Source organism: Tamandua tetradactyla, chromosome 15, assembly GCF_023851605.1.
Source record: "Tamandua tetradactyla isolate mTamTet1 chromosome 15, mTamTet1.pri, whole genome shotgun sequence".
NCBI classification, from domain to species: Eukaryota; Metazoa; Chordata; class Mammalia; order Pilosa; family Myrmecophagidae; genus Tamandua; species Tamandua tetradactyla.
The window spans coordinates 57,526,288-57,552,326 of record NC_135341.1 but is presented as its reverse complement, the minus strand read 5'-3'; the positions used below and the strand labels follow the sequence as shown (position 1 = coordinate 57,552,326).

Below are 26,039 nucleotides of genomic sequence, written 5' to 3'. Positions count from 1 at the left end.
GATAGTTTGAAAAACACAACTCTGTAAAGCACCCAGGAACAAACCAAAGGTTAGGACTTGGGAAGGTGGGCTTCGTGGGGGGACTACAGAAAGTGTGGACACTTCCTAGGTTCAGCTGCTTTTCTGACAGGCCTGCCGTTAGTCATTCTGCGCAAATAACTTGGAGAGTGGTGTGGGAGGGCGGTGAGGGGCAGCTGAAAGTTTGCCAAAGCCCTCAGAGGGGCTGGTCCAGGGGAGATGATTGACAGCTTTGAGAGAGAGCCGGGACTGAAAGCCGAGGAGAGGGAGAAGGCTCTCCGGCTGCGAGAGGTCCTGCCCAGCTGTTGGCGAGGAGTTTCCTGTTTCCCCCGCAGCGCCCGGGTGAAGTTGTGAGTGAGTCACTCGCCGCACGGACCGACAACTCCTCAGTGCGCGCACACGCCCGGGGCAGGAGCCAGCCTCCTGCGCAGCTCCCCTTGGCCGCCGGGGGCCCCCCCGCGCCTCGCCAGCCTTCGGGCCCCCTCCGTGCTCGCTCGCGGGCGCCACATCTGGCCCGCACACTAGGCCTGCGGGCCCGGCGCGGGGTTCGGAGAAGGCGCGGCGCGGAGCTGGCGAAGGCGCAGCCAGGGGACCGGGGAGGCGCCGTCCGCTGCGCTCGGGGCTCGGTCTATGACGAGAAGCGGGGTCTGCCATGGGTCGGGGGCTGCTCAGGGGCCTGTGGCCGCTGCATATCGTCCTGTGGACGCGCATCGCCAGCACGATCCCGCCGCAAGTTGAGAAGTCGGGTGAGTGACCCCCCAGCCGGGGCTTGGCGGACTGACTGGGGTCTCCTGGGCTCCCCGCCCCTTCGAAGTGCTTGACAGTCGAGCCGGAGCAGCTAGCGCTCGGGCGGAAACGGGAAAGTTTCCTCTCGCGGCACCCACGCAGCCCGACTCCGGTAGCCGCAGGGGTGCGTGAGTTTTTCTTTAAAAGAGAAGGAAAGTTAGAGTGGAAGGGGGCCTGGGGCACGTCTGGCCCGCATTGTGCGAGTAGGAAAAGGCGTTGTGTTGGCCGCGGCCGAGGCGAGCCCCCACCCCCGGAAAGGGAAGTTTGAGAAGTTGGTTTATCTGAAGAAGGCAGGGAAGCAGCGGCCCGGAGCTGCAGCCATCGAGGCCGCCAAGTCAGCTCGCACACCTGGGGTCACTGCGGGCCGTGGCGATGCTGCGCACCCACCTTCTTCTCTTCCCGAGACACCCCTTTAAATGGCCATTTATTCCCTCCTTAGCGCCTAAGAGTGAAAATGCATTCCCCAAGGCGGGCTTCTGAGCTATTGGATAAAAGTTTCAAGAAAAGAAATGATTTTCAAAGCAAAGTTATCTGGCTCCACTGACATCCTGGCGTTGGATGGGCAGTGGGGATGGTCAGATGGAAGGCTGAGTGCCTACTAGCTGCTGGGGATGCTGCTGAGAGGAAGGCAGTCCTGCCTGCAAGGAGTTGGTGATTCTCTGCAATTCTTGTTTCGGTTGGAAATGAAAGGGTTAAAATTGTGCCTCGGCTGCCCACCAGCTTTTAATCTCTACAGTTTTGGGGGGGGGGGGAATACAGAATTTAGGTTCCTAAGGTTTTGTTATGCAAAGTGTAGAATCTCTGAGACCTCAAAAGCTAGAATTTTTGCAGCTAAGGGCCACATAACTGATTATCTGCAGCTGTGGTCTGAGTAACTGAGTATTTGGGCAAGTCATATGACCTTTTTGGGCTGCATGCAGTTTTCTCACCTGTAAAATGACACAGTTGGATTCAGATTAGATAACTTGATGTCCCCTTTATCTTTAACATCTTGTGGGCTCTTTTATTTCTTTTGATGGCTTGGAGATGGCCTGTGCAGATTTGGGATGAAATTTAGAGGATGACACTCCATATCATGGGGAGACACAGTTTACACTTACCTTTAGGGTGGTGTGGAAGGTGGTAAATTTCATAGGCTGCCTATTTGAAGTAGACCAACGGTAACCTGAGGGTGGGAGTTTTTAATGAAATGAGGAAGAAGTACTGTTGTAAACAAACAAACAAAAATCCTAACACAAATTTAAGTCCTAAGGGTTTAATAAAACCTCACTGTTTTTGTTTTGGGATGTTTTCCTACAGTGCAGTTAACAGAATGCTCAAGAGTCTCTGATTTTACTCTAGACTCTTAAAAACTGAGCTCTGTCTTTGCTAATAAATAATTAAAAGTGGCACCCTTAATTTTCTGCATACATTAAGAATTAAGACTTTTGTTTCAGATTATGAAAGAAGAAAATTAGTGGGCTCCAATTTTGTTTGTCTACATGGGTTAGGTTTTGTTTACAAAAATAAGATTTATAATTTGCAAATTCTGGGCTCAGCAGTTCATGAGTCAGTTACATTCCATATATATATATACACTTTTAAACAATCAGTTTAAAAGCCTGGTAATTTTCTATTTGTCTTTTTTAACAAACCCCACTTTTATACTTTTATGGAATTAAAGTTTCAAAATAGTTGAAATAAATAATTTTGAATTTATATTCACTTGACCCAAATTAAATTTTCAAAGATGGTTGAAGATTGAGATAGTGATAGTGAAGATGAGAAACCTAATTCTACTTGCATTTTAATTTTCTGTGTCAGGAAATAGTTTCAGTGTTTTCTAACATAGTTGGTTAACGGTCAAATCATTTTTTAAAATATCTTAGAGTAAGATAAGATATGAGGAAATGAGTTTGTTTATAGCCTCCTATTAGGTAAGCTGAGAGTATATCATACCATCATCTGTTTAGTAGATTGAAAAGAGAGTAATAGATTTCAGTACAAGAATAAATTTCACTGCCAAGTATATCATTACTATTATTTGACTTAGTAGATTCGCTCTTCATAAGTACTCAAAATTAAGAAATTACTCTTTTAGGGAAAAATGTAAATGCCTGAAAACTGTTTAGATGTGAAAAATATGACCTTTACTTTTCACATACCTAAAGGATTCTTTACTTTCACATACCTAAACATTCATACAAGTGTCATAAGAATAAATTTCTTTCTGGTTCCTACAATCACATTAACAGCATTGTTACTTCTGTCAGGATCAGAGACTAGGAATCATTAGGCCCAGAATTTGATCTCTGGTCTATTTACTTTATTTCCATAAAGCACATTTCCCCCCCAGGCTACTTCCTTTAGTAACATCTTATTTTTAACCAGTTATAGTTTAAACAAAATACTAATTACATTTTGAATTCAGTGCCGACTTTTCAAACTAGCCATCCCATGGTGACGGCTCCTCTTTATTGTCTGTGTAGTCAGCATAACTGGTAAATGCTTTCCATTTCAGCTGACTGTTGTTACTCAGTTATCCATGACTTTTTAAAATTTTTCTTTATTCCTTTTTAACCCTAATTTTCCAATTAAGAATGACACCCCAGTGCCATTGTAAAAAGTGACCGCTGCTAATTCATTCTCAGCAATGTTTATTAGGGGTCTCCTTGTGCCACACAGGATGCTCAGCCCTGGAGATATCATGCTGAATGAATAAGACTGACATGATTTTTGCCCTCATTGAGTTTATAACATTTGGGAGAGTGCTGCAAGCAAAGAGGATGTACATTTTAACTTGGAAGAATTATTGAATACTGGTGTTTCATTTTCTAGATGCCATTTCCAAAAGCCCGTGCTGTTAAATGCATTAGGATGGAGCGCATGCTGAATGTTTCCTTCTCAGTCCCTCTGAAAATATGTTTTCATTGACAGATCTTCACTTATCTATCTCTACCTTGTTCCAGGGCCCACGTAGGCCACCTTGTATTCCACTTTCCATTCTGTATCCAACGTAATGGACCCCATATGTCCATCCAGCTTTTCATTTGATGTAGGAGAGTGTAGGTAGGGTACAAGCTTTGGAGTCAGGCCATCTTGAGTTCCAGACACATTTCCCATTACTGGCTGTGTAATTTGTTGCAAATTACTTTATCTCTGTAACCCTCAGTGCCCTCATCTATTAAGGGGATTACAGAATTTGCTTCAGGGAGTTTTCTTAAGGATTAAATGAAATAATGCTTTTAAGTGCTTAGCATAATGCCTGTGGCATAGTAATTGATCAATAAATATCAGCTTTGATTATTATTATTATTAACTTCTTAATCTGGCCTAACAAGGCCCCCAGTGACCTGGTTTCCATCTGACTCTGCAGGTCCACCTCCTGCCATGCCCAATACTTTCTCCTCTCACTGATGATATTTCCAGTCCACCCCATCACCATGCACACATGCTGCCAGCAGTGTAGGCAGCTGTGCCATTACTCAAGCTCTTTCCTTTGTCTGGGACTCCTGTCATCTGGCTAATTTGCATTCATCTTTTAAGACTTAACTCAAGTGTCATCTTCTTAAAGAAACCTGCTGTTAATGACCCAGGTAGGGCTAAGTGTTCCCTTCCGGGTACAAAACTCTCTCAGCTCTTAATAACAGTGAAATTATATCTTTACATGACTCACTTGTTCGTTAGGTCTCAAAGGCAAGGGGTGTGTCTTACTCATTTCTCTATCCCCAGGGTCTTCTGCAGTGTCTGGCACATCACTGAGCACCCAGGAAATGGTAAACTGAACCTCCACCTCATCCTACAGGGTGTAGTGCAACTTAGGTCTGGCATTTTAGTGACCAAGCAGTGATTGTGTCTTGGGGGTTTTCTCTGTTTGATAAAATCTTTATTTTCAGTAAAAATCATGTTAACCCTGATCTAAATAGGCAATAAAGAACAGTATTAGTACCTTTATTCTGATGAGATATGGAGAAAGATGTTTCAACTTCTGACAAACATGACAGAGAGCTCCTAGGAGTTTTCTTCCTACTCCGTTGGCTAAACATTTTGAATTAGTGTAGGACATTCAAAGCCATTACAAAACTTTTCGCAAGTTTCATCAAAAAATTGTCCAATAAATACAGAATTCTTTTTTCCCCTAGAATCTAGCCAAAAGGAGTCTTTCATTAAAATGAAATGCTAAAATGTAAATTTAGATTACAAGTTTCTTTTTTCTCATCGGGGTTTAATGTTTTGATCTATAAGCAGTGAAGCAGAGTTGATCTCAGAGAAGTGTGGTACCATAGAAGCCACTGTCTCCTGAGCACCAGGTCTGATGCAAACCAACAAAACCGTTTAAAATAAGCTGCAGAGGAAACTTGCTTCCTGGCTATAGCATGCCATTATTTAGCCAGTTTCCACATAAAAGCACAACTCTATCACCTTGTTAGCCTTTGCCCTTCAGACCTTCCTCTATGGCTTCAGCAGATTTAACTTATGATTTGCGGTGAAAATGACTTAGATGATAAGCGTCAGCAGCAAAAATGCTCACTTCTTATTTTGTACTCCCCTCCTTTCCTTTTAATGGTTTCCTCCCCAGGTACTTGTTGCTTCCAACTGGAGCAAGATAATGATTATTACTCTTCTTTGCCTGGCATGTTACAAGTTTGGAATGCTGTGCAGGTATACTGATTCAGCTCAGGGAGAAGTAGGATGAAGGAAGAGAGGGAGAAAGAACTAGCATTTATTGAGAATCTGCTCTGAGCCAGCCACTTGACGTTACTTATTTCATTTAATCTTCAAAAGGAACTCACAAGATAAATTTTATCATATTTATTTAATAAATAAGGAAAATGGAGTCTGCTCAGTGTCAATTGAGGTTTGCCTCTTTGGTTTGTGGTGGTGCATGTGCATTTGAAGCTTGTCCAGCTTGCAGTCTTCTAGGCTATGTTTCATGGAGTAGGATATGTGTGTGTGCCTGTGTATTAGGAGGGGATTTGGGGAAGGGGGTAAAAAATGTCAAGAGAGAGGAGAAACTTACATCTAGTATCTAATATCATCAACCCAGTGCTTCTTAGTTGATTGACTTGGTTTGCATTGATCTGTCTTCTTCCAGATCATCTTTGTACTAAAAGAAATCAAGATATAGGGTATGGTTTCTTTGCGTGAGGAAACTCTACTGTTTCTAGTCTGGTAATGGTGTCTTGGTGGTGGACCTAGTGTGACCATTTACAGCAGTTGAATTTGCACTGTTTTTAAAAATTTGTCTTCACGACCCCCAATTCTGGGCACTTAGGACCATCATCTTGTAGAGGCCTCAAACAACTGCTGGTTAGGGCAGTAAATGCTGAATTTATCCAACAGAACCAAAGGAGAAGGGGATGATTTAACTTTTGAGGTCCAACTAATTTGAAAACTTGTAGGTGATCAGCTTTTTAGATCTCCACACCCACCGTGGAGCAACTAATTGCCCCTTTGGGTGTAGTTAATACATGGCCTCTTGATTTTGACCTTTATGCTCTGAAGAGTTCTATAACAACTGTAGTTTTTTTTTGCAGGATCAGAGCTATAGATCATTGTTCTAGTTTGTAAGCGATATACCAGAATCAGAATGGTTTTATAAAAGGGGAATTTAAGTTGTAAGTTTACAATTCTAAAGCTGTGAAAATGTCCAAATTAAAGCAAGTCGATAGAAATGTCCAATCTAAGGCACCAACAAGAGGTTACCTTCACTCAAGAAAAGTCAATGAAATTCAGAATTTCTCTCTCAACTGGAGAGGTACCTGGTGATCATGGTGATGTCTGCTAGCTTTCTCTATGGGCTTCTTGTTTCATGAAGCTCCCCCGGGAGTGTTTTCCTTCTTCACCTCCAAAAGTCTCTCACTGCATGGGCTCTCCTAGTTCTTGTGGCTCTCAAAGTTTTTTTTCCAAAAATGTTTCCTCTTTTAAAGGATTTCAGTAAACTAATTAAGACCCACCAGAAATGGGTAGAGTCAGATCTCCCTCTAATCAAAGGTTAATACCCACAGGAGGGTGCGTCACAGTGCTGTGGAGATAATCTAATCACGTTTCCAATCTACAGTACTGAATAGGGATTAAAAGAAACAGCTGCCTTCACAAAATGGATCCGGCTTATTCTAGGGTACCTAATTCTTTCAAACCAAGGCAATCATCATGAAAGATTTAGCTGCAGGGCAACTATCTAAGACTGGTGAGGTTCCAATCTCAGTTGTTAGTGGGAAAATGAAATATATACATCAAATCTTGGCTGAATCATGTAATATTTATGCCATCAGTGAGTTTAGGGATGCTGAGTAAAATAGGCACTTTATTTGGAAGGAGTTGGGGGAGTTCAAGGATGCAGGAAAAATGTAGGGGAGATCTGATGATCCCCCAATGTATATTTACCATGAAGTAAATGAAACTTAGACTTCAAGGCCTCTCCCTAGAAGGGTTCCTTACAGTGTGGTTGATGAATGTCATCCAGCAAAGAATCTTACAGCTCTCATATAAAAGATACTCAATAGAGGTTTCCCCAAATTTGGAGACAATCTGAAAATCTTTCATGACATTCATTACCTATAATGATTTATGATCCTGAAAGAAACTTTTCCAAGTTATTCAATAATAAATTGCAAATTCTGATCAACTCTGCTAGAGAAAAGATTGAATTGTTTTTCTGTTCTCTCTATAGAGAATATTGCAGAATATCATTGGAAGAGGTGATCAAAGAATATGCAGTAAAAAAGTTGGAAAAATATTTCAGAGATGTATTAGGCATTTAATTAATACAAATATTTGTTTTCTTTTAAGTTTTATATTTGTGGTATTTGGAGTTTTTAAAAAGTCGTAATTTTTTATGATGCCATTTTTCAGTCTAAATAAATAATTTACTTTCACATTTGTATTTCTAGGCTTAAGTTTGTATTTGTTTTTTTAGGTAGTGCTCTGAAATTTATAAATTTGCCTTCACAAGCCCTGGGTCTACATCCAGGATTTGCTTGATGGCTTAAGAAATAAATGAAAAATGTACTCCCCCAGGCCTTACAGAGAGTAAGGCCTGCAATGTTATGTCATCAAGTCAAATCTTTTTCTTTTTTCAGGTTTAGCCAAATCTCTGTTCATTTTCCTAGTTTAGAGGAAAATGTATAAAAGAAATTGCAAAAATATATTTGCCACAAAATGTTACTGAAAGGTAACCCAGACCTGACCCTTAGGTTGAATGAAGAAAGACTGCTCAGGAGAGAGCTGGTGAAGACTACTGCAAACTGTCCTGGGGATCCTGGCTTCTGGTGACCGGGTTAAGTCTCTTGGTGTCTCAAGGTCTCATTTTCCTTCTATGACAGTGACAAGAATTGAACACGATGAGTTCTTCAAATTTTTTCTATTCTGAAAAGTTAGTAGAGGAAATCATTGAAGTTGATTAAGAAACCATTTACATAGTCCTTAACTAATAAGAAAAGAACATTTGTCAGATTTGACAAATATCACGTATTTTATTTTGGAGTCCATTGAAGATTACTACTATTGGGAAAAAAAAGAAGAAGGTAAAAGAAACCATAGTTATTTTGAAAATTTCCCACCACAGGTGTCTGAGCATGCATCCTGAATAAATAGCATGTTTACTTCAGCCAGAACTCATTCCTCCTTACAAAGAAAAAGCTTACTTGGTATTGGTGGCCTATCATTTTTCTTTGGTTAATTATGCCCTTTTCATTCTCTGTTCCCCCACATGGATAAAAATGTCTGTGAAGGATCTTGCTAAGGTAGAAAATTATCAAATGTTGCCACATTTGCCTTGTAATATCTGGGAAAAGAAACAAAGCCCCTGAAGGACTTTCTATGTTCTTCTTGAAAAAAAAAGGAAACTTGTCTGGATATAATTAGTGTCCTGTTGCCGTGCAAAGATGTCTCCACCACTTTTCTTAAAATATTCTCAGAAAAGGCAGAATTTGCTACAGATTGGCAGTTTTCAGACTGCTGTTTTAGGCAGGGGAGTAGCTGCTGGTCCCATAATTGCATTTCCGTATAGTATGTATATAGCACAGAGGAGGAATCCTTTAACTACTGCTTTAAGTGACTCTTTCATTACTACACAGCTCAATTAAGTTTTGTCCTCTAAAACCCATAGTATTGGGTGAAAAAAGACAGTATTTGTTCTTCAAGTATATGGAAAAAAAATTGAAATAGTAACGTTTGGCATTCACTATTCCTAAAGTTAATATTTTTGTAAAATAATTTCTAATCATCTCACTTTTTATTATTACAACTTCTATTATAATGCATTGTAAGTTTTTGTTCCCAGTCTTTTCGCCTTTCTATTTATTCTAATGAGCAATGTACCTGTCCATTCTTTTGTTGCAATCTTCTGTTCTCCATCACCTCCAGCTTGGGGTCCTGCGTGTTCTTCAGGAACCTCTTTCCTCCCTAAACACTCAGATTTCGTGAGTTATAATCCACATTGAGACCCAGCTGTTTTAATTTCTTGAATTATGAGTTCAAGCGTTCTGACTCTGAAAACGATGATTTTCCTATCGTCCCCTGGTAACAGCAACCGAAGGTGTTTTAATACCTTACTGCTATTCAAAAGGTGGTCCAGAGACCAGTAGCATTAGTATCACCAAGAATTTATTGGAAATGCAGAATCTCGTGTCCTGCCTCAGACCTACTGCGTCATAATCTGCATTTTAACAAGATCTGAAGGTTATTCGTATGCCTGTTGAAATTTGAAAAGCACTGTTCTGATAGCATTAAAGCATTTTCCAAATGGTCGCATGGTCTGCAGTGATGCGAGTGGATCAGGCCTGATTTGTTTCCATCAGGGAGGAAGAGGAGGATTGAAGGAATAGTTGCTTCTAGTTTCAAGAGTCTTGACTCCTTCCAAGCTACCAGGCCTGTTTTAATTGTATGTACCCAACACCCCAGGGCTGGCAGAAGAGAGAGCACACTGGCGGCCAAGTTGGTTAAATGAGTCATAGCTTTCAACCAGTTGGTTCCCCAAAGTATCCTTCATGGAGCTTTCCTTTGCTGATTGGCTCTTAGCCATATACTATAGAACCCAAGGATCCTCTTCTACACTGAATTCATTATGTAAACTATGTTTACCTTATTAGGCATGTAACCACAGACCCCCTTGACATATCTAGGCTTTGATTAATTCTGGAACTATTCTATTTTCTCATTTCTTAAAATACACAGCGCTCTGCTCTATGCAAAATATGTACCCAGTAGGTTAATGACTTAGTGACATAGGTTTTTCAAGAAGTGATTCTACTCTTCGACATTTTTTTAAATCCTCCCCTTTTGTCTTGAGAAATTTACTTGGTTGATGCTCAGTGCGGACTCACTAAGAGTTTTTTGAATCTTTCAGCATTGGTTTAGACTGTCCTGTGAGCACTGCTATTACCTTTTTCATTCATTGGCTTCTGTAATTATTCACATAAGGCAATTTTTGCACCTGTTACTTTTGTCCTGTAGAGATATGGGTCCCTGTCAGTTACCGATGCCCTTGAGTCACACGGTAGCCACAATAACCAGTTCTCACAGCTACTTTCCGATTTTTCCAAATCATTTCATTGCCTGATTTTGTTCATTTGCATTTGACATCTGAGCTTCACTTGACAAAGAAGAAAAACTTTCCATTGCAGCTTATATTTCATGTTACTTCCTGTTGCCCCAAATCGCATCTTATTCATCAGAATGATTTTTGAATGTTAAAATCTAGAACATCTTAATCAGACCTTTTATTTATAACAGGAACCTAGTTACGTGAAATACATAATCTTTTGGTTTCAGTTTTGCTCTTGAATTACTACCAGAATGCAAGTCTGAACTCTTCTTTTCTGTCATATGTAAGAATTTCCTAATTGGTTTCTGCCTGTGCACTTCCTTTGTTTATTATCTCTTCAACCTTTGTACATTAACACCAGATATGTGTTCTCTCTGGGCATTATTTTGAATAGGTGCCTCCCCTGCTAAAAAGCCTTTTATGTATCTTTGGTGATTACATATTTCTTGCTTCTTCTTTGAGGTCAGAGGCTACATCTGTATGTGTGGCTCCTCAGACAAGTGCTTTGCATGCAAGTGGGACACACAGGGTTGGCTTGATGAGTGTATGCATAGATGCAATCAAGCTTCTCTGACACTGCCCGTTCTGTTCATATTATGCCTCATACCCTGGCTCCTCTGGAGCCAGGCTTCCTCATGCAGCCTTTTGCTTTCATATTTCCTAGCTTATGACCGTTCTCCCCCAAATTTGCCTGGTCTGTCTTCATGCCCCACAACACCTCTACCCTTTGCCGTAAAGCCTAGTTTGAGTACTACTTCCCTTGATTTGATCTTTCTTTACTAACTCGTCTTATCTTCTCACAGCTTCTATAATGTCTTGCTTCTTGACTCACATGAATGTTTGCAAAGCTATACCTATGTGAGTGTGTGTTTAACTCCCTTACTAGATGAAAACTCTTTGAGGGGGAAACTTCTGTCTGATTCTTCCTCAGCACTTAGCACACATTCTCATTAAAAGGTTGTTGCTCTGTAGATTGAAGACTAGAGATGACTGTTTGTGTGTGTGAGAGTATGAGAGAGAGAGAGAGAGAGAAAGACTACTTTTCACCACGCTTTGTGCCACTGACTTTGATGTGTGTAGCTACCTGTATTGTTTGAGAGAACTGTAGGCTTGTGGGAATTCTCGATTGATCTGACCTTGATAATTGACTCTTTTAGTGGAGGTTTGCTCTTTTTGCAGTCTTAGTATCTCTGAATTTTGGGGAGCTGAGGTCTGTAGGAGTTAAGGGCTGTTGTTTTTCCATCCATCACAGACTGCCTTTGATTCATTTATCCTCTGATGTGTTAGTCTTTTATAGAGGGCCCCAATGCATTATGACTTAAGAGGTCAGAAAAGCTCATAAACTCAATTATACTGCCTGACTCAGGACAGATTGTTGCCACTTACTGCCTTTCATTTTTATGAAACATAGGTTATCTCCTGTCATTGAGATGGTTGGAGAAGGGGAAGCTGGCAAGGTCTTGATGGAATGGAGAATGCCCAAAGGTATTCTTCTTCACGGGGTCCAGCATTCCATATAATTCTTGGTTGCGGTTTTTGGAAAGCCTGTTAAGTGGCACGTTCTGTGTAGACTTAGATATGAAATATTCATTAGTTGGGAGCTTAGTAGAAGGGGTCTCGAAGGAGGGTCTTGAAGGTCTTTCGTTCTCTCCTTTACCCTAGACTATATCAGCTATCCTGCCAAGCCACCCTGAATAAGCACTGCTCCCAGTAGTATGCTTCCCATGCAAACACAATTTCCAGATAAATCTCCCCTTCTGTTCCATGATTTGCACCCATGAAATTCTGGAGCCTCCTCTTTGGAAATTCTGAAGCCACCACTGACTTCGTAATATTACAGACATGGGCTAAGAATGCCTGTGCACCTATGGGATATGAAATAAGAGTGTTTTGTCTTAATATTCTGCACACTTCTTAGGAATGGCTGAAATAGAATTCTTCAAATGGGATACTGTTGGCTGCTTTTTCAAAACCACCCCAAACACTTATCTTCCAAGAATTTGATGTTGATGTTGGTAAGAACATTTGTGAGAATTCACAACCAACGTGTAATCCCTTAAATCTACTCAGTTCTTTACAAAGTAGGTTTGTAAACTTAGAGTGTTGCATGTTAACCAGTTTTGTTAATGAGATGCCTATAGTATCTTGAGTACACAAGAGGAAATGAGGTTTCTTAAAAGCTCTTGTAACTATTGTGGCTACAATTAATTATTAACTCCTTCTGTGCCATGTTACTTTGGTTTGGCTACTCCTCAAGGTATAATTTCTTTTACATAAAAGCAATTTGACTAAATATTAGATGTCTATTTTGCTTGAATTTTGCCAGTCAGAACAATTTTTTTTCTTCTTTATATTTTACTCAGACTTTAAGGTGTTCTGGGAAAGAAAGTCAGAGACACCACTTGACCTTGAATTCAGTACTGTTTTGGTTGTGAGCAGTACTTTAATAAAATTTATGGTAGAGAGAGGCTTTAGAGTGAGTCCCTGAAAATCTTGGGAAAGTCTGATTGATCCGGTGTTGCTTTTCTTAAATCACCTTCCTACTTTACTTTTAACTCCCGTGTTCTCTAAACTGAAGTGTCATGAAGTTATAAGGAAACAGAGTGATTAGAGTGGCCAGTTGATGATTGTGTTGGTTGAAAGCAGCCACATAAACCTCAGCTCACTTAGGGGCTTGTGTAAGCTTCATCAGTGGTGAACAAGGCTGTAGTAGAAGTTTCTGCTTTTAGTGACCATTTCTTTTCACGGCTCTCTTTGGTACATACCTGCTTGAAACACAAAATTTCTTTCATTGTTAAAACAACTGCTAAATGAATATTAAACGTAAAAAACATCTTGCAAATAGTCATTTACCTACCTGCACAGGGAGACAAAAAGCTAGTGATGAAAATGAATTAGAGTAGTGACAAATAATTTCATTATCATTGAAACTTTGGGGAACAGATTGGTGAAAAGAAGAAGTCTAATTTGATAACTTTAAAGAAGAAAATGAATTGATCATGCCCAGTTATAATAATCTTTTAATAAGCCCCTACATTTATATTTGCAAAACAGTTTCACTTGGATGCTATATTTAATCTTTGAAGCAACCCTCTGACATGGGTATAATTATCCTGTTTTACAGATGTGGAAATGGAGGTCCAGAGAAATGAAACCATCTGCCCAAGCTGTAATAGGACCATCCATCCACTGAGACATTGTAAAGTATCAAGAATTTATCTTGTCCTCATATTATCATTTTTAGCCATTGTGTTCCCTTCCTGTTTAATTTCTAAGCAAATCTAAAATAAGACCGTGGTTCCAGCATATTTTCATGTTTTTTTGTAGCCAAATTGTAGAAGAAGAGATGGAAGGGTTGACCTCAGGAGCCTTGTTCTTTGGCTGGGAAAGCTCCCCTTAGAACCCAATTTTAGGCCTAGAGAATTTCCCCTTTCAAGACACACACTTTAACAATTTTGTCCACCAGTCTTACTAGAGTTCAGACTGTGTAATGAGTCATTTTTGTTTTTTCCCTTTTCTTATGGAGACAGCTTCTCTTTTAAACACCATCTGGTCTGCCTTCTAGATGGTTGTGTCACAATTGTCAGTAGACAAATGTTGCCATTTATAAAAGGCTACTTCAGTTGCTACAGTCCTGTGGTTTCCCTCTTCTCCCAAACTTCAGGGTGCTTAAAATAATCAGGGATATGGACATCTTTCCTTAGAAAGGGTTCTTTTTCACCGTATCGGCATGGAACTACCTGAGTAGAATTTTCAAAGGACTTGATAAAAACTTATCTTGATTAGGAACATCAGATACTTTTCTGGTGTGTGTCAGCACACAAAGCTAATTTATACTCCTACATTCCTGCAACTTGATCTCTCTCTATGTTATTTTCCCCACAACATAAAAAGGGAAGTTGAGTCACGAGGTAGTTTTACTTGATTTGGTTAAGGATCTTCATTAATTCAGCTCCCACCCTATATTATGGACCTTTTCCCCTTCTTTTCCACCAGTAATCATTCAGTTTTTCCAGTGGGCCAGGGACTGAGGATCGTTCTGACCCTTACTCTTCTGCGGAGATATTCCAGCAAGGATAAGCTTCATTAAATAATGACTGGGTTCATGAATTTATATAGTAATTTGAGAGATTTTCTTCAAACTAAAATAGATTCCCCTTTTACCTTTTTATGCATTTCCTTTTTAAAAAGGATCCATAGTAAGTCCTCAGGAATAATACCTTTATTATATACCTCTGGAATAATCCTTTAAAATTTTGTAATTTTTACATACTGGTTCCTGTTAAGGCAAATAAAATTGTACCAAGACAATACTCAAATTTCAAACATTGCAGAAATAGTCTTTCTTCAGATTGGTACATAAATGGTGCTCTGTCCATATATAGAAATAAAAACATGTAGTATATCTGCTTAACGGAAAAAGTAGACAAGAGAACAATATTAAATTATTGGAATATATTGAATTAAAATTTATCCTGTTTGTGTATGTAGTTTTGTGATTTTCTGATGGCGTATCTTACTGGCAGCTGTTAAACTCCTATCTAAGGAGCTATTTACCTTTTTAACTCCTTTTCTAGATTATCTGAAGGGAGATAAGCTTTTTCACCTTGGTCTCCTTGAATTTACCGTTCATGTTGCCTTGTGGGGTCAAAACACTTTAGAAATTTAGCTTTCTCAGGAGAGCTGCTGCTCAGATCTTTCAAACAGATTTTCCTATAATCTTATTGCTCTCTTAGTAATTGGCAAAGGTTTTCCACCCTTTCAAAAGATATGAATTTGTAAAATTTGTACTTAAAATTTAATCTAAACGTAATCTTCCAGGAAGAATTTATACAATGGCAGCAAAATGCCTTGGGGGCAATTATGCTTATGATCCCTGCCTCACCCTAGAACATTATTAGAGTGTGAGTCATGTAAGAAAATTAAGTTGGGCTTCACCCTACCTGTATTCACTAATAAAGAAATTCTGTTATAATGTATTTGGCAATTTTATGAGCAGCCACTGGAAGCAAAGTTGGGAAGAATCATTTGTAGGCCTGCTTACCCACCTTTATCCAGTACTGCCATGTCCCCGTCTCTAGCCCGTGTATTTGTTCCTATTGAATTCCCCATTCCACATAGAATAAATTCTTTCATGAACTGTATTTCTTTTATCAACTCTGACTGTACATTAGAATGATGTGGGAGCCTCTTAAAACTATAATGGTACCTAAAGTTCTGATTCGTTTGTCCTGGGATAGGGTTCAGGAATCAATGTTGTCCTTTCTTATTTTTAATTTTTTATCTAAAAGTTTCCAAAATTTACAAATACTCAAAACCCACCAAGCAACAGGTCCTCCTTCCTTCTCCCCTCACTCCCTGGTGGCCTCTACAAATTTGCTCTATCTAGATACTTCGTGTAAGGGAAATCCTATAGTATTTGACCTTATGTGCCTTTCTTGTTTCATTCAGTGTAATGTTTTCAAGGTTCATCTGATGTCAGCCTGTCTCAGAACTTCGGTTTTGTTTAACAAATTCCTCGTTTGATTCTAATGAGAAATCAAGGTTGAGAAACATTGATTTAACCTAGCTGAGATAGGTTACAATTGAGGAAACTGCAGCAGAGAGGCCACGGTACTTACCTAATGTTCCACAGCCAAAAAGTACCTAGGTTCAAAAACTCCCCTTTACTGCCTTTAAATCCAGTTTTGGAGAAGGCTAAGGAGCAATCAAAATCGCTTTACCGCTAGAAACTCACCTGCAGAGTCAGGGTTATAAACCTTATAAGTCTCTGTCATGATAAAGGCAGTTTAAAGTCAAGGCTAAAGAAGGCAGAGCACTGGGCAGTTGACCTGTCTCTGAAAGGCTGCATTGGATTCAGTGGGACACCATTGTCCACTTGTTCGTCCCCAGGTCATACTTCTCAACTTGCTTCAAGGAAACAGGGAGGCTGGGAAGACAACTGCAGGGACGTGTGCCCACCAACCATGTAGAAGCAGTTCTCTAGCTCTGCTGAGCCATGGCCAAAATGGGCCTTCAGCGTAGGACACCTTGGACCTCTTCTCATGGACACCCAGTTGTCATTGGAGATGCCATTCTCTGAGTTCTTTACCCAGCCATGTAGACGTTCTAGCTGATAGTTTAGGTACTGAACTCCTTCCAGGGGCAGGGCAGCCTGTCTTGGGATTATGACCTTGGCCTTGTGGTCCTCCTGGATGATCTTGTAGAAAGGTCATAATGCTGGGGGTGGGCGAGGCAGAAGACGTTAGGAGGGTTTCTGATAAGGGTGGGGGGTTATCCTGCAGATCAGATTAGGGTGCTTTAAATGCCAGGCAACGTAGTTTAGGCTTAATCCTCTGAGTCACTGGAAAATTATAAGTAAAGGAATAAATATTAGTTATGCATAATAAAACCATTGCCTGACCAGCTATTTGTAATGTGACAGTAGTGAATCCCTTTCCTCTTTTCTCCTCATGCCCATTTTAACCCTTGTGCCTTTCCAGTGCTCCAGAGAAACTTGGGCCTCCTGTATTCTTATCCCATGTCGCATCAGCACTTAAGGATGATCTTTCAAAATAATAGTTCCTTCATCACACTTAAAAAGATATAAGGGGAAGCTCTTTAGAGTCCCAGAACTTTCAGTATCTTCCTGCTTATCATGAGGCGCTTTCAAGACCTTATTGCATGCAAAGTAGTGGGCTGTCTCTTCTGGGAATAAAGTGTGGGAAAAAAAAAAAGGAAAGAAAGAAAATAAAACAATTCCAGAGTGCCTTTTTTTATCCTGAGCCCCACTCATAGACCTTTTCTTGACATGGCCTCACCTTAAATATCCTAATTTTGGAATTCCAGTGCATGTAGAACCGCAGTTGTATACCTTTTATTACATCTAAGGCCATTTTAATGATCTTGAGACAGGAGAGTAGTGGTCGTTGGGTGACATGTATAAACCACCTCAAGGAGTTCACCAGAGTGGAGAAGGTTGCAAATAGCAACGGAACTCGGTGTTTATGGAGTGTGTTGCTTCATAATGTCCATGATGATATTAGGACAGATGAGTAGCCACCTTAGAGAGCAGTGATGTTAAAAAGAACTTTCTGCCATGATGTAAATATCCTGTATCTGTGCTGTCCAATGTGGGAACTACTAACCATAATGAAGTGCTTGATATGTCACAGGTATGGCTAAGGAAATGAATTTTAAATATTTTATTTCAATTAATTTAAATTTAAGTAGCCACATATATCTTATTGGCTAGTATATAGGACAGAACGATTATAGAGCATCTTAAAATTCCCATTCTTTCAGGTTTTTCAAAGAAGCACATTCAGGTCATTTCTTAGTATCTTTATTTGTCATGGGGCAGATGAAATTATTTGTATCCCTCCATTCCCGTACTTTGAAATTAAAGGCTCTTCTGTCCTGGGTACATGATATTCTAACAATTATGGAAATACTCTTTAGCAGTACACTCTAATTATAATATTTTGTTGCAGGAGGATCCAGCCAGACCTCTTAAATAGACTGTGTTTTTATCTTAAAAGGTCTGTAGAAAGAGTATTTGGTGCATAAGCAATTTGCTTAATGTCTATGCTAATTTTAATCTTCACCTGGAAAGGCAGGGATTATAAAATCTTACAATTCCTCCTGGAAATACTGGGTAAAGGAAATTTAAAGAGACAGGTAAAAGTCTGCCCTGGAGGAATGTTTTTAATTGGGTTCAGTTTCCATCAACAGTCCAGCAAAAGTGGCCTTCCTCAGGGCATTGGGATTTTCCCCAGTGAATAATTCTCCCATTGGCCACGTCCCTGCTATGTTCTCCTAGAAATTCACCTTGGTTTGACATACCGTGACTTAAATCCTTCACAAAAAAAAAAAAAAAGAAAAAGACCAATATTTTTTCTGAAATGTTCATTTCCTTCCTTTAGGCTTATGTGGGCTTTGACTAGAAACTTAATCTGTGTGCCTCAATTCTACATTATATTGCAGTCATTTAAATCAGGCGTAATAAGAATTACTCGCTATTTTAGGAGGCAGATAAGCCTTACTTTTTTTTTTTCTTTTAAACAGTCTTTTATCTTAGGCCCAGGGATTTACATTTTGAGAATCTGTGCCAGCTGACTTGAGCCTTCACAGGTTTCGGCTTGTTCCAGACCTAGTTTGGTCCATTTCTTTCACTTCTGGGACCTTCTGCTGCTGTCACTCACGGCTTAAGGGTTTACCGTGGAACTCTAGCCCTTGTCCCTACTTCAGCAATGGACACTACAAACTCTTGATCATTTACTACTACACATTGCCCGTAAGAAGTTGGGATGGAACTATGGTTACAAGTTAGTAGGCAAATCCCTTCCCAGTGTGATTTCCTTTCTTGATCTGCCCAGTCCCTTGTGGCCTTTTTCGGATATCCTAAAAGTTGAGAAACCAAAAAGATTTTTTTAGGTAAATACTTTCCAATAGAATGCTCTGCAGTGATGACGTTCTCTATTTGCCCTGGCCACATGTGGCTGTTAAGCACTTGAAATGTGGCTAGTGCATCTTGCAAGCAAATTTACAATTCTGCTATTTTTTTTTTTTGCATGGGCAGGCACTGGGAATCGAACCCAGGTCCTCGGGCATGGCAGGGCAAGCATTCTTACCTGCGGAGCCACCGTGGCCTGCCCTAATTCTACTAATTTAAATTAAGTTTAATCTAAATTTAGATTTAGAATCTCCACGTGTACTAGTGACTACCAGTTAAACAGGACACCTCCAGATTGGGTTTTTTGTTTGTTTGTTTTTAACGTGGGCAGGCACCAGGAACCGAACCCAGGTCCTCTGGCATCGCGGGCAAACATTCCTGCCTGCTGAGCCACTGTGGCCCCAGATTGGGTTCTTGAGTTCAGTGTAGTGTCTTGAGACAATGTCTTCTCTTGGCTGGTCTGTGGTCCTCCACCTGCATGAACAAGCTATTCCCATGAAAGAAGCTTCCTTGACATCTGAACTGAGTTCCTTTTACCACTACTTTTGACTGTCTAAGTCTTGGGCTTTTTAGTTTTCTTTTTTTAAAGTCTTCCCTGGGGCGGTGCAACAGTGGCTCAGCAGGTAGAGGGCTCAGCAGGCAGACTTTTCACCTGCCAAGCTGGAGACCTGGGTTTGTTTTCTGGTGCCTGCCCATGTGGAAAAAAAAAAGTCTTCCCTGACTGTTTGCACCCTACCTCATTCTTGGGTTCATCATGTCTTTTTTTTGTCCTCTTCCTTCTGGAGCATATCCTCTTGCTTATCCAGTAACTACAGGTTTGCATTTATATTTCATATTATCAGAAGAGTAGAAGGTTTCTCATGGAACTTAAGTCATGAGATGTGAGGCTGTGCTTTAGAGGGTTTAGGGAAATGGAAAGCTATCAATCACATCGAGGGTTTATTGAGTACCAACTGCCATGTGCCAGGTAATGTTCAAGGTTCTGCAAGAACAGCGGTGAACTAAAAAAAAAAAAAAAAAATCCTTGTACACATATCAACAAACAGGATTATACTAGTGTCAGGGTTGAGGGGCAGACAGTGATGCTGGGGTGTTTGTAGTTTTAGAAAGAGTGGTCAACTGTGGGCTATTTGAGGACAGATTTAAAATGAAGTTAGGGGATGATTGAGGTGTCTACCTGGGGTGGAAAAATCCTAGTTAGAACGTACAGTTAATACAAACATCCTAAAACCAGAGTGCTTATCATCTTTTCCTCTTTTCCCTGCCCCATGGTTTCTCATGAGCCTGACTTCTCTCTTTAAAAGAGTCACAATGTACAGACATGTATTTTTATATTAGAATCCACAAGAAATGGAGCCAGTCTGCAACCCCATTGTCATTCATAAAAAGGTTAGACTAAGATGAATAAGACACTGGGAATTGTAGTAAGCATGTACTTTTTCAGTCACCTGTGGGACCATGCAGCGTTTATTACATTTCTGTTCTGCCAGCATCAGGTAGGTTTAATTTCAGAGTTTAATGAATACACTGTTTGAGTGGAGGACAAATTGAAAGGGCCAAAGTTAGGTGCATATCAGAGCTTGTATATAAAATCTCCTTAAGAAGCAAAAAACATTGTCATTTGACTTCCAAGTCAAAGGTCTTTCAAAGTTTGTATAGTTTATTCCACAAACCTTAGGCTGGGTACTAAATGTTATTTCAGTACACAAATGTGGCCATTCCCCATAGATGGAAGGGGCCCACTGTACTCAAGTATAGTGTTAGAAGAACACATTTCGAGGATGTTGTGTTCTCATTTTCCACATTAAAATGGCTGCTGGAATCTATATTAACTCTGTCACAACCCCTTGACAATCACATGTCATATGTAAATGCTGCTTTTGCTTCCTAGGAACTACAGTAGGATTTTTAGGGTTTGGAGGGGAGTGATTTTCACTCATGGCAAGGTAACATCAAGCAAAGTGCAACTACATACCTCACCGGACCCCTTTATGCTGTTTACTGCAAATAATATTAAGGTCGTGACAGCATTGAGTAATGTGCAGGAGGGGCGAAGATCAGCCTCGCACTTTCTCACTCAACCACAATGTGAGCAAACAAGCAGAATCGCTCAGTTTAAGGGCAGATTCTCAGATTTTGTTTCAAATTTCCTGCACTTTGTTGTCCTTCCTTGAAGCCTTAACAATGCTTGAAACTTGTTTCTTTTTTATTTCACTTCCTCTGCTTCAAAAACATGAAGGGGGAGGTTTTGGTGTTATCTCGGAAACCAAAGTGAGCCTGAACATATCTTTTATTTAGCCTCTTACGCCAACCAGTCAGGGGTGGTTTGGCTGCTACAAATGAATTAAAAACCACTCCAAATTCTTTTAGAAGTGGATCACTGTTTTGTTACACAACCGAAACTATACTAGGCGTGGTTTCCACCTTTATTTCCTTAAAATGGACCATACTTCTTTTCCTTCATTTGCACTGGACAGAAGCGGGGGTGAGGGGAGACGGTGAAAGTGGAAAGAGCCTGCATTTGAATTTTGACTTTTAGTTAATTCAGCCAACATTTAGGGAGCATTTATAATGCACCAGACCCTGGCTTGGGGATATCTGTCAGGGAACAAGTCAGATGACAGTCCCTGTCCTCATGTAGTTTATAGCCTGCTGTCTTTGCCAACCTCCAAAGTGGCTTAAACAGTTTCCTCTTCTGTAAAACGTGAACAATAAGCCTTATCTTACAGAACTATTCATCAGATCTAATCAGGTCTTTGATCAAGCACTAGGATGTTGGTATACAGTAATAAAATACTCTGCTTTTATTATTACCCATCACTGAAGCTGAACCTGGAGAATATATTGAGAGTAGTCATAACACTTCTAATGCTAAAGGTTGTTGTTTTAAACCGTTACAGTAAATGTCTCTGCCCCAAATCAGAATTTCCTCCACATCCCCCATAAAATTAGAGGAAATGCCTACAAGGTCTATACGGAAAGTGGCCCTTTGTCACCTGACATAATTTTTCCTTCCTTCTGACCTCGTGATGCACAAATTACACTGTGTAGCTTTGCTGTTGCAAATACCTGCAGCGATCAGGTTTAAATTTATGTGTGAGTGTGGAATTGGGGGACCAGTATTGTACCTCAACAACATACTGAGAAGTTTCAAAGAGTAGGTTTCCTAATTAACAGGAAAACAAACCAGGAAAACAAAGCATGAAGTAACACATATTTGATGGTCCTGAAGCTATTATTCTTATATAGCTGAAGAGGGTCTCGTTCTATTTAACCAGGGCTGCCAGGTCTAAGTTGGGACATAGTTGAATGATTCAGCCTTCTTGACCTTTTATGGGTTGAATTGTGAATATTTTTCAAAAATGAAAGAAAGCTTCAAGATCAGCATGTTCAGCCCACCCAATTGACCGTTCTGAAAACAGGCACAGAGAGTGGTTGTGAAACTGACCATGAGCACACAGCCAGGTCACCATCAGTCCAGACAGAGCCTTTTCTACTGCAACCTGTCTCTGCTTCCAACAGAGTAAATTCTCCTCCAGTACAAATCATAGAACAATATTACAGAATTCACTTTACATAAGGAAATGACCTCAAGGAAGGGAGATTAAAGAACATTGTTTTATATATATATATATATGTATATATGTGAATGTGTTCATATATGTATATATAGAGAGAGATGGCACATGATGCTTATTAGCTAGATAATTAAAAAATATATAAGGAAATTGTTGCTCATATACTCCAATTCTTTCATTCAGTGCAATCAAAATATACTAGCATCTCATCAACAACAAAAGCCAAATGTGACTTTACTTCAACATCTTAAAGCATCTCATTGCCTCCCCTTCTCTGCATGTGAAATTCACTGATTTTATTAGCATGTTGCCAAATAACACTCTAAGTGTCTCATAGCCAAAGCAGATCAGCTCTTGTCTGTTGTGCAGGAGTTAGCAGAGGGTTTGAAAATTGACCTTGATCCTCAGGTTACTGCCTATTTGCCAGAACTAACCTGGTTTTGAACAGTATTTTAAAACTAGATTATACTTTGGTTGGGGGAGGGTTGGTTAAGGATCCTACACATTCTTGAAATTATTTCATCAATGATTATTCCATTATATCTCTTTGAAAGTTTTAGAGCAGAATGTTATATAATAAAAAATTATTATATTTGAGTTTGTCTGTTCACTCATATTTCCTGAAAGATTTTTAGAAGTCATCAAACTTCTGCATAGGAATAGATTTACCAAACTCTTGATTTTTCTTGACATGTATTTCCTGTAATTTCCTTTGGTGAAAGAGGCATTGCATGGAGTGTTATTTTTCTAACAAGAGTGCTTACATGGCACTTTGTATTGTCTAGACGGTTTTCACAAGTATTGCAAGCATATTTTCTCCTTATCTTGACCCTAAAAGGTACCATTTCATTGATCAGAAAGTGGAGGTTCTGAGAAGTTAAGTGGCTTGTCCGTAGTGGCATAGGCAGAGCCTGGACTCAGACTCAGTTAGATTTCAAGCTTGTTATGTATGTCTCCTAAAATAAATCAAGTATTTACAAAAAACCAAACTGCTTTTCTAAAGACACTTACTGCTTCCCTTGCCTCCTAAATACCCACCTCCACTCCTACAGGCCACACGTAGTATCTTTGCCTTCTTGAATGCCTGTAAGCTCTGCTCTTAAACTTTTATGATGGCTATGCCAGTTTTGTTGTTGAGTGTTAGGAAGGCTGAGAGCTAATGTGTGACCTGTGGCTTTGTCTCTCATTAGCTGAATCTCACTGACCTTGGATAAATTATTTCACATCTTTGGCCCTAAATTTCCCCGTCTATAAAGTGTTGATGATAAAATGACATGCTTTTTGTAATGAAAAAGTGAAATCATCATCACAACAATTAATACTGGACCAGGCATTTGTCTCCATTCAATAAAGGTGATAATAATAACAGTAATTATTACTATTATCTCTCATAGGTCTGATTTCTAAAGCAGCTCTTTCCTTGAATTGAAATGTGAATAACCACATGAGAGAATTAAATCTATATTAAAAAAATCATGTTAGAGAATTGAATCATGAATTTTATATTTCAGTTAAACTGTTGTTGGAAGACAGAATAGAATGGATGAATTAAATATTAATGATAAAAATTCAGATGGCCCCAAGGGCCAGGCAGGAGGTAGGAGACCAGAAGGAACGTCAACTCTGAGGCAAGCTTGAAGATATGTCCTCCTGGTGACCGGAGTCACCAAACCTCACCTCCAGCTGACTTTTTGTTTTCTTAAGTGAAATTGGAAATCCACCTTTTCATGTGAAACTCTTCATTTTAAAACTTGACTTACACTTTAAAAGAAAGTTTAGGCCCACAGAACATATCTGTTGGCATTACCTGGCTTATGCACCCACATAGCAAACTCTGCTTTAGTTTTTCCCAGCTGGCTCTAACCCTAAGATATGGTTGTCAGCAGCCAAGCCTCTTGAACCTCATGCTATCAACCCTAAAAGAGATACCTCTCATGAGTACAGTAGTATTCCAGCCTTGTTCAAAAGGGCGACTATGGAAATCATCTGCTTTGACCAAAGTTTGCACATATTTAATAAAACTAATGAATAAACGTTCGGAAACTTTGCATAGCTCTGGACATTGTAGCACATTTCCAAAGAGAGAGAGAGAAGCCTCCATAGAGGAGTTTGTCAGCGAAAAGCCTGATCCCATGGGCAGTAGAACTTCAGACCAAATTCTGTGTTTAGTTGAAGTAAATGACTTATTTTAGGTTCCTGTTTTCTGATTCTCTTGGAATTGCTACCTTTTAAAGATCTCTTATTAAGAGATTTTATATTTTATTTTTATTTTTTGCATTTTTGCATTAAGCTATCCCAACACTGAGATAAAGTATTATTTAAATCCTAACTGAATAACTCCATTACAAAAACATATTCATTTAGATCTTTTCAGTTTCCAAAGTTCTTTGTATGAAAATCATTTGTAAATACAGTCTTTCATTCCCTATAAGAACATACTCATCTTGAAGAAAGGAACTGTGTTTTCCATTGCCGACCCTTTTCCACCAGGATTTAGTAGGAAGCCCCCTCACAAAGCAGACCAATAACATATATTTGCTTAAGTAAACCTAATTTTTTGGTAAGTAACAAATTATTTTAGCCTACTTGTAATCTTATAAAACTCTTAAATTGTGAGCCCATTATCTTGCCTGCGAACTGTGGCATTTTCAATGTTTGACCATTACCAAGAGAGTTTAATTGCATTGTATTTTCCCTTTTGCTACAGTACACTGTCCCTGTCTTACCAACTGAGTGACAATTGTTTTCTCAGTTGCTATCACTTTATGTAAAATAACAGCTTTAAAACACTTCCCGGAAAATATTGTTTTGAAAGTCTGTGAAATAGTACCGCATACTATTCCACTGATACACCATCCCATTTGCATTGATGTGGTATGATTTGTTCAGCTGACTTCTTTTTCTTCTCTGCCCCAGCCCCTACATGCTCCTATTTCTTGGGTGCTCTTGCAGTCTCTGAAGTCAGGATTTGCCAGATAAATGCATCATTTACATGGACTTTGTTAATAAGAAATTAAAATTGACAGAATATTGATGATGGTTTTCGCTGCAAACTGTTCCTGTCTTCCCAGCTTTCAGAGGTGATTTTTTTCCCCACATGGTCCCTAATAAAGACGAAGGAAGGTGATTGAAAGAGCTAAAAGCCTTGCAGTTTTTTTAATATGGCAAAAGTGCTGGTATTTTGAACTCCTGCCTTTGGCAACAATATTAATATTTCCATCTGAAAGAGTCATTTTAAATGTTTAGTTTTTTGTCTCCTAATATCTGACCTGATTCTGGGGAATTGGTCCCCCAGAAAAGGCAAAACTCAGCAAGTGTTTGGATAACGCAAACTACACTTCATTCCTCAGTGATCCAAGAAATTCAGGAATAAGCAAAAAAACAGAATGTTTATATTTGGGAGTTATTTGGATGTATTTGAGCTGGGATGTTAAACAGGGAACAATGTAATTGAAACTCCAGCTCAGTTATTTTATGTTTGCCATTGGAAAAAGTCAATTACTTTTCTGTTCAGCTACAACTTGTTTTATTCTGTAAATGGTTTCTTTAAAATTTCCTTGCAAATCAATTAAAAAAAAAAACCCTAGTGTTAAGGCAGAGTCAGGTTCCAATTTAAAGTACCTTGTTGGATAAATTGCTTTGAAACATGGATAATCATCCTTTAATCCCTTAATTTACCTGTTTGGTGAATACAAAT

At 39.5% G+C, this 26,039-nt stretch overlaps 1 protein-coding gene and 1 long non-coding RNA gene across 5 annotated transcripts in view; one reads left to right on the top strand and one right to left on the bottom strand.

Annotated features, from left to right (window-relative positions):
- The first annotated feature begins 239 nt into the window (after positions 1-239).
- TGFBR2 (transforming growth factor beta receptor 2) overlaps positions 240-26,039 on the top strand; it is an 84,995-nt gene continuing 59,195 nt past the window's right edge. The window contains exons 1-2 of one of the 4 annotated variants that reach the window (XM_077129928.1): positions 240-764; positions 13,455-13,529. In XM_077129928.1, coding sequence (XP_076986043.1) covers positions 671-764; positions 13,455-13,529 — 169 coding nt within the window. In that variant the 5' untranslated portion in view covers positions 240-670. Of the gene's footprint in view, positions 765-13,454; positions 13,530-16,618; positions 17,485-26,039 lie in introns of those variants that run through there. The other 3 variants (XM_077129927.1, XM_077129929.1, XM_077129930.1) reach the window with 3 other exon arrangements.
- Positions 12,644-17,294, bottom strand: LOC143657483 (uncharacterized). The gene is made up of 3 exons (XR_013162862.1): positions 17,131-17,294; positions 16,068-16,673; positions 12,644-13,095 (listed from the first exon to the last, which is right to left on the bottom strand). It is a non-coding gene; the product is annotated as an uncharacterized LOC143657483 (long non-coding RNA).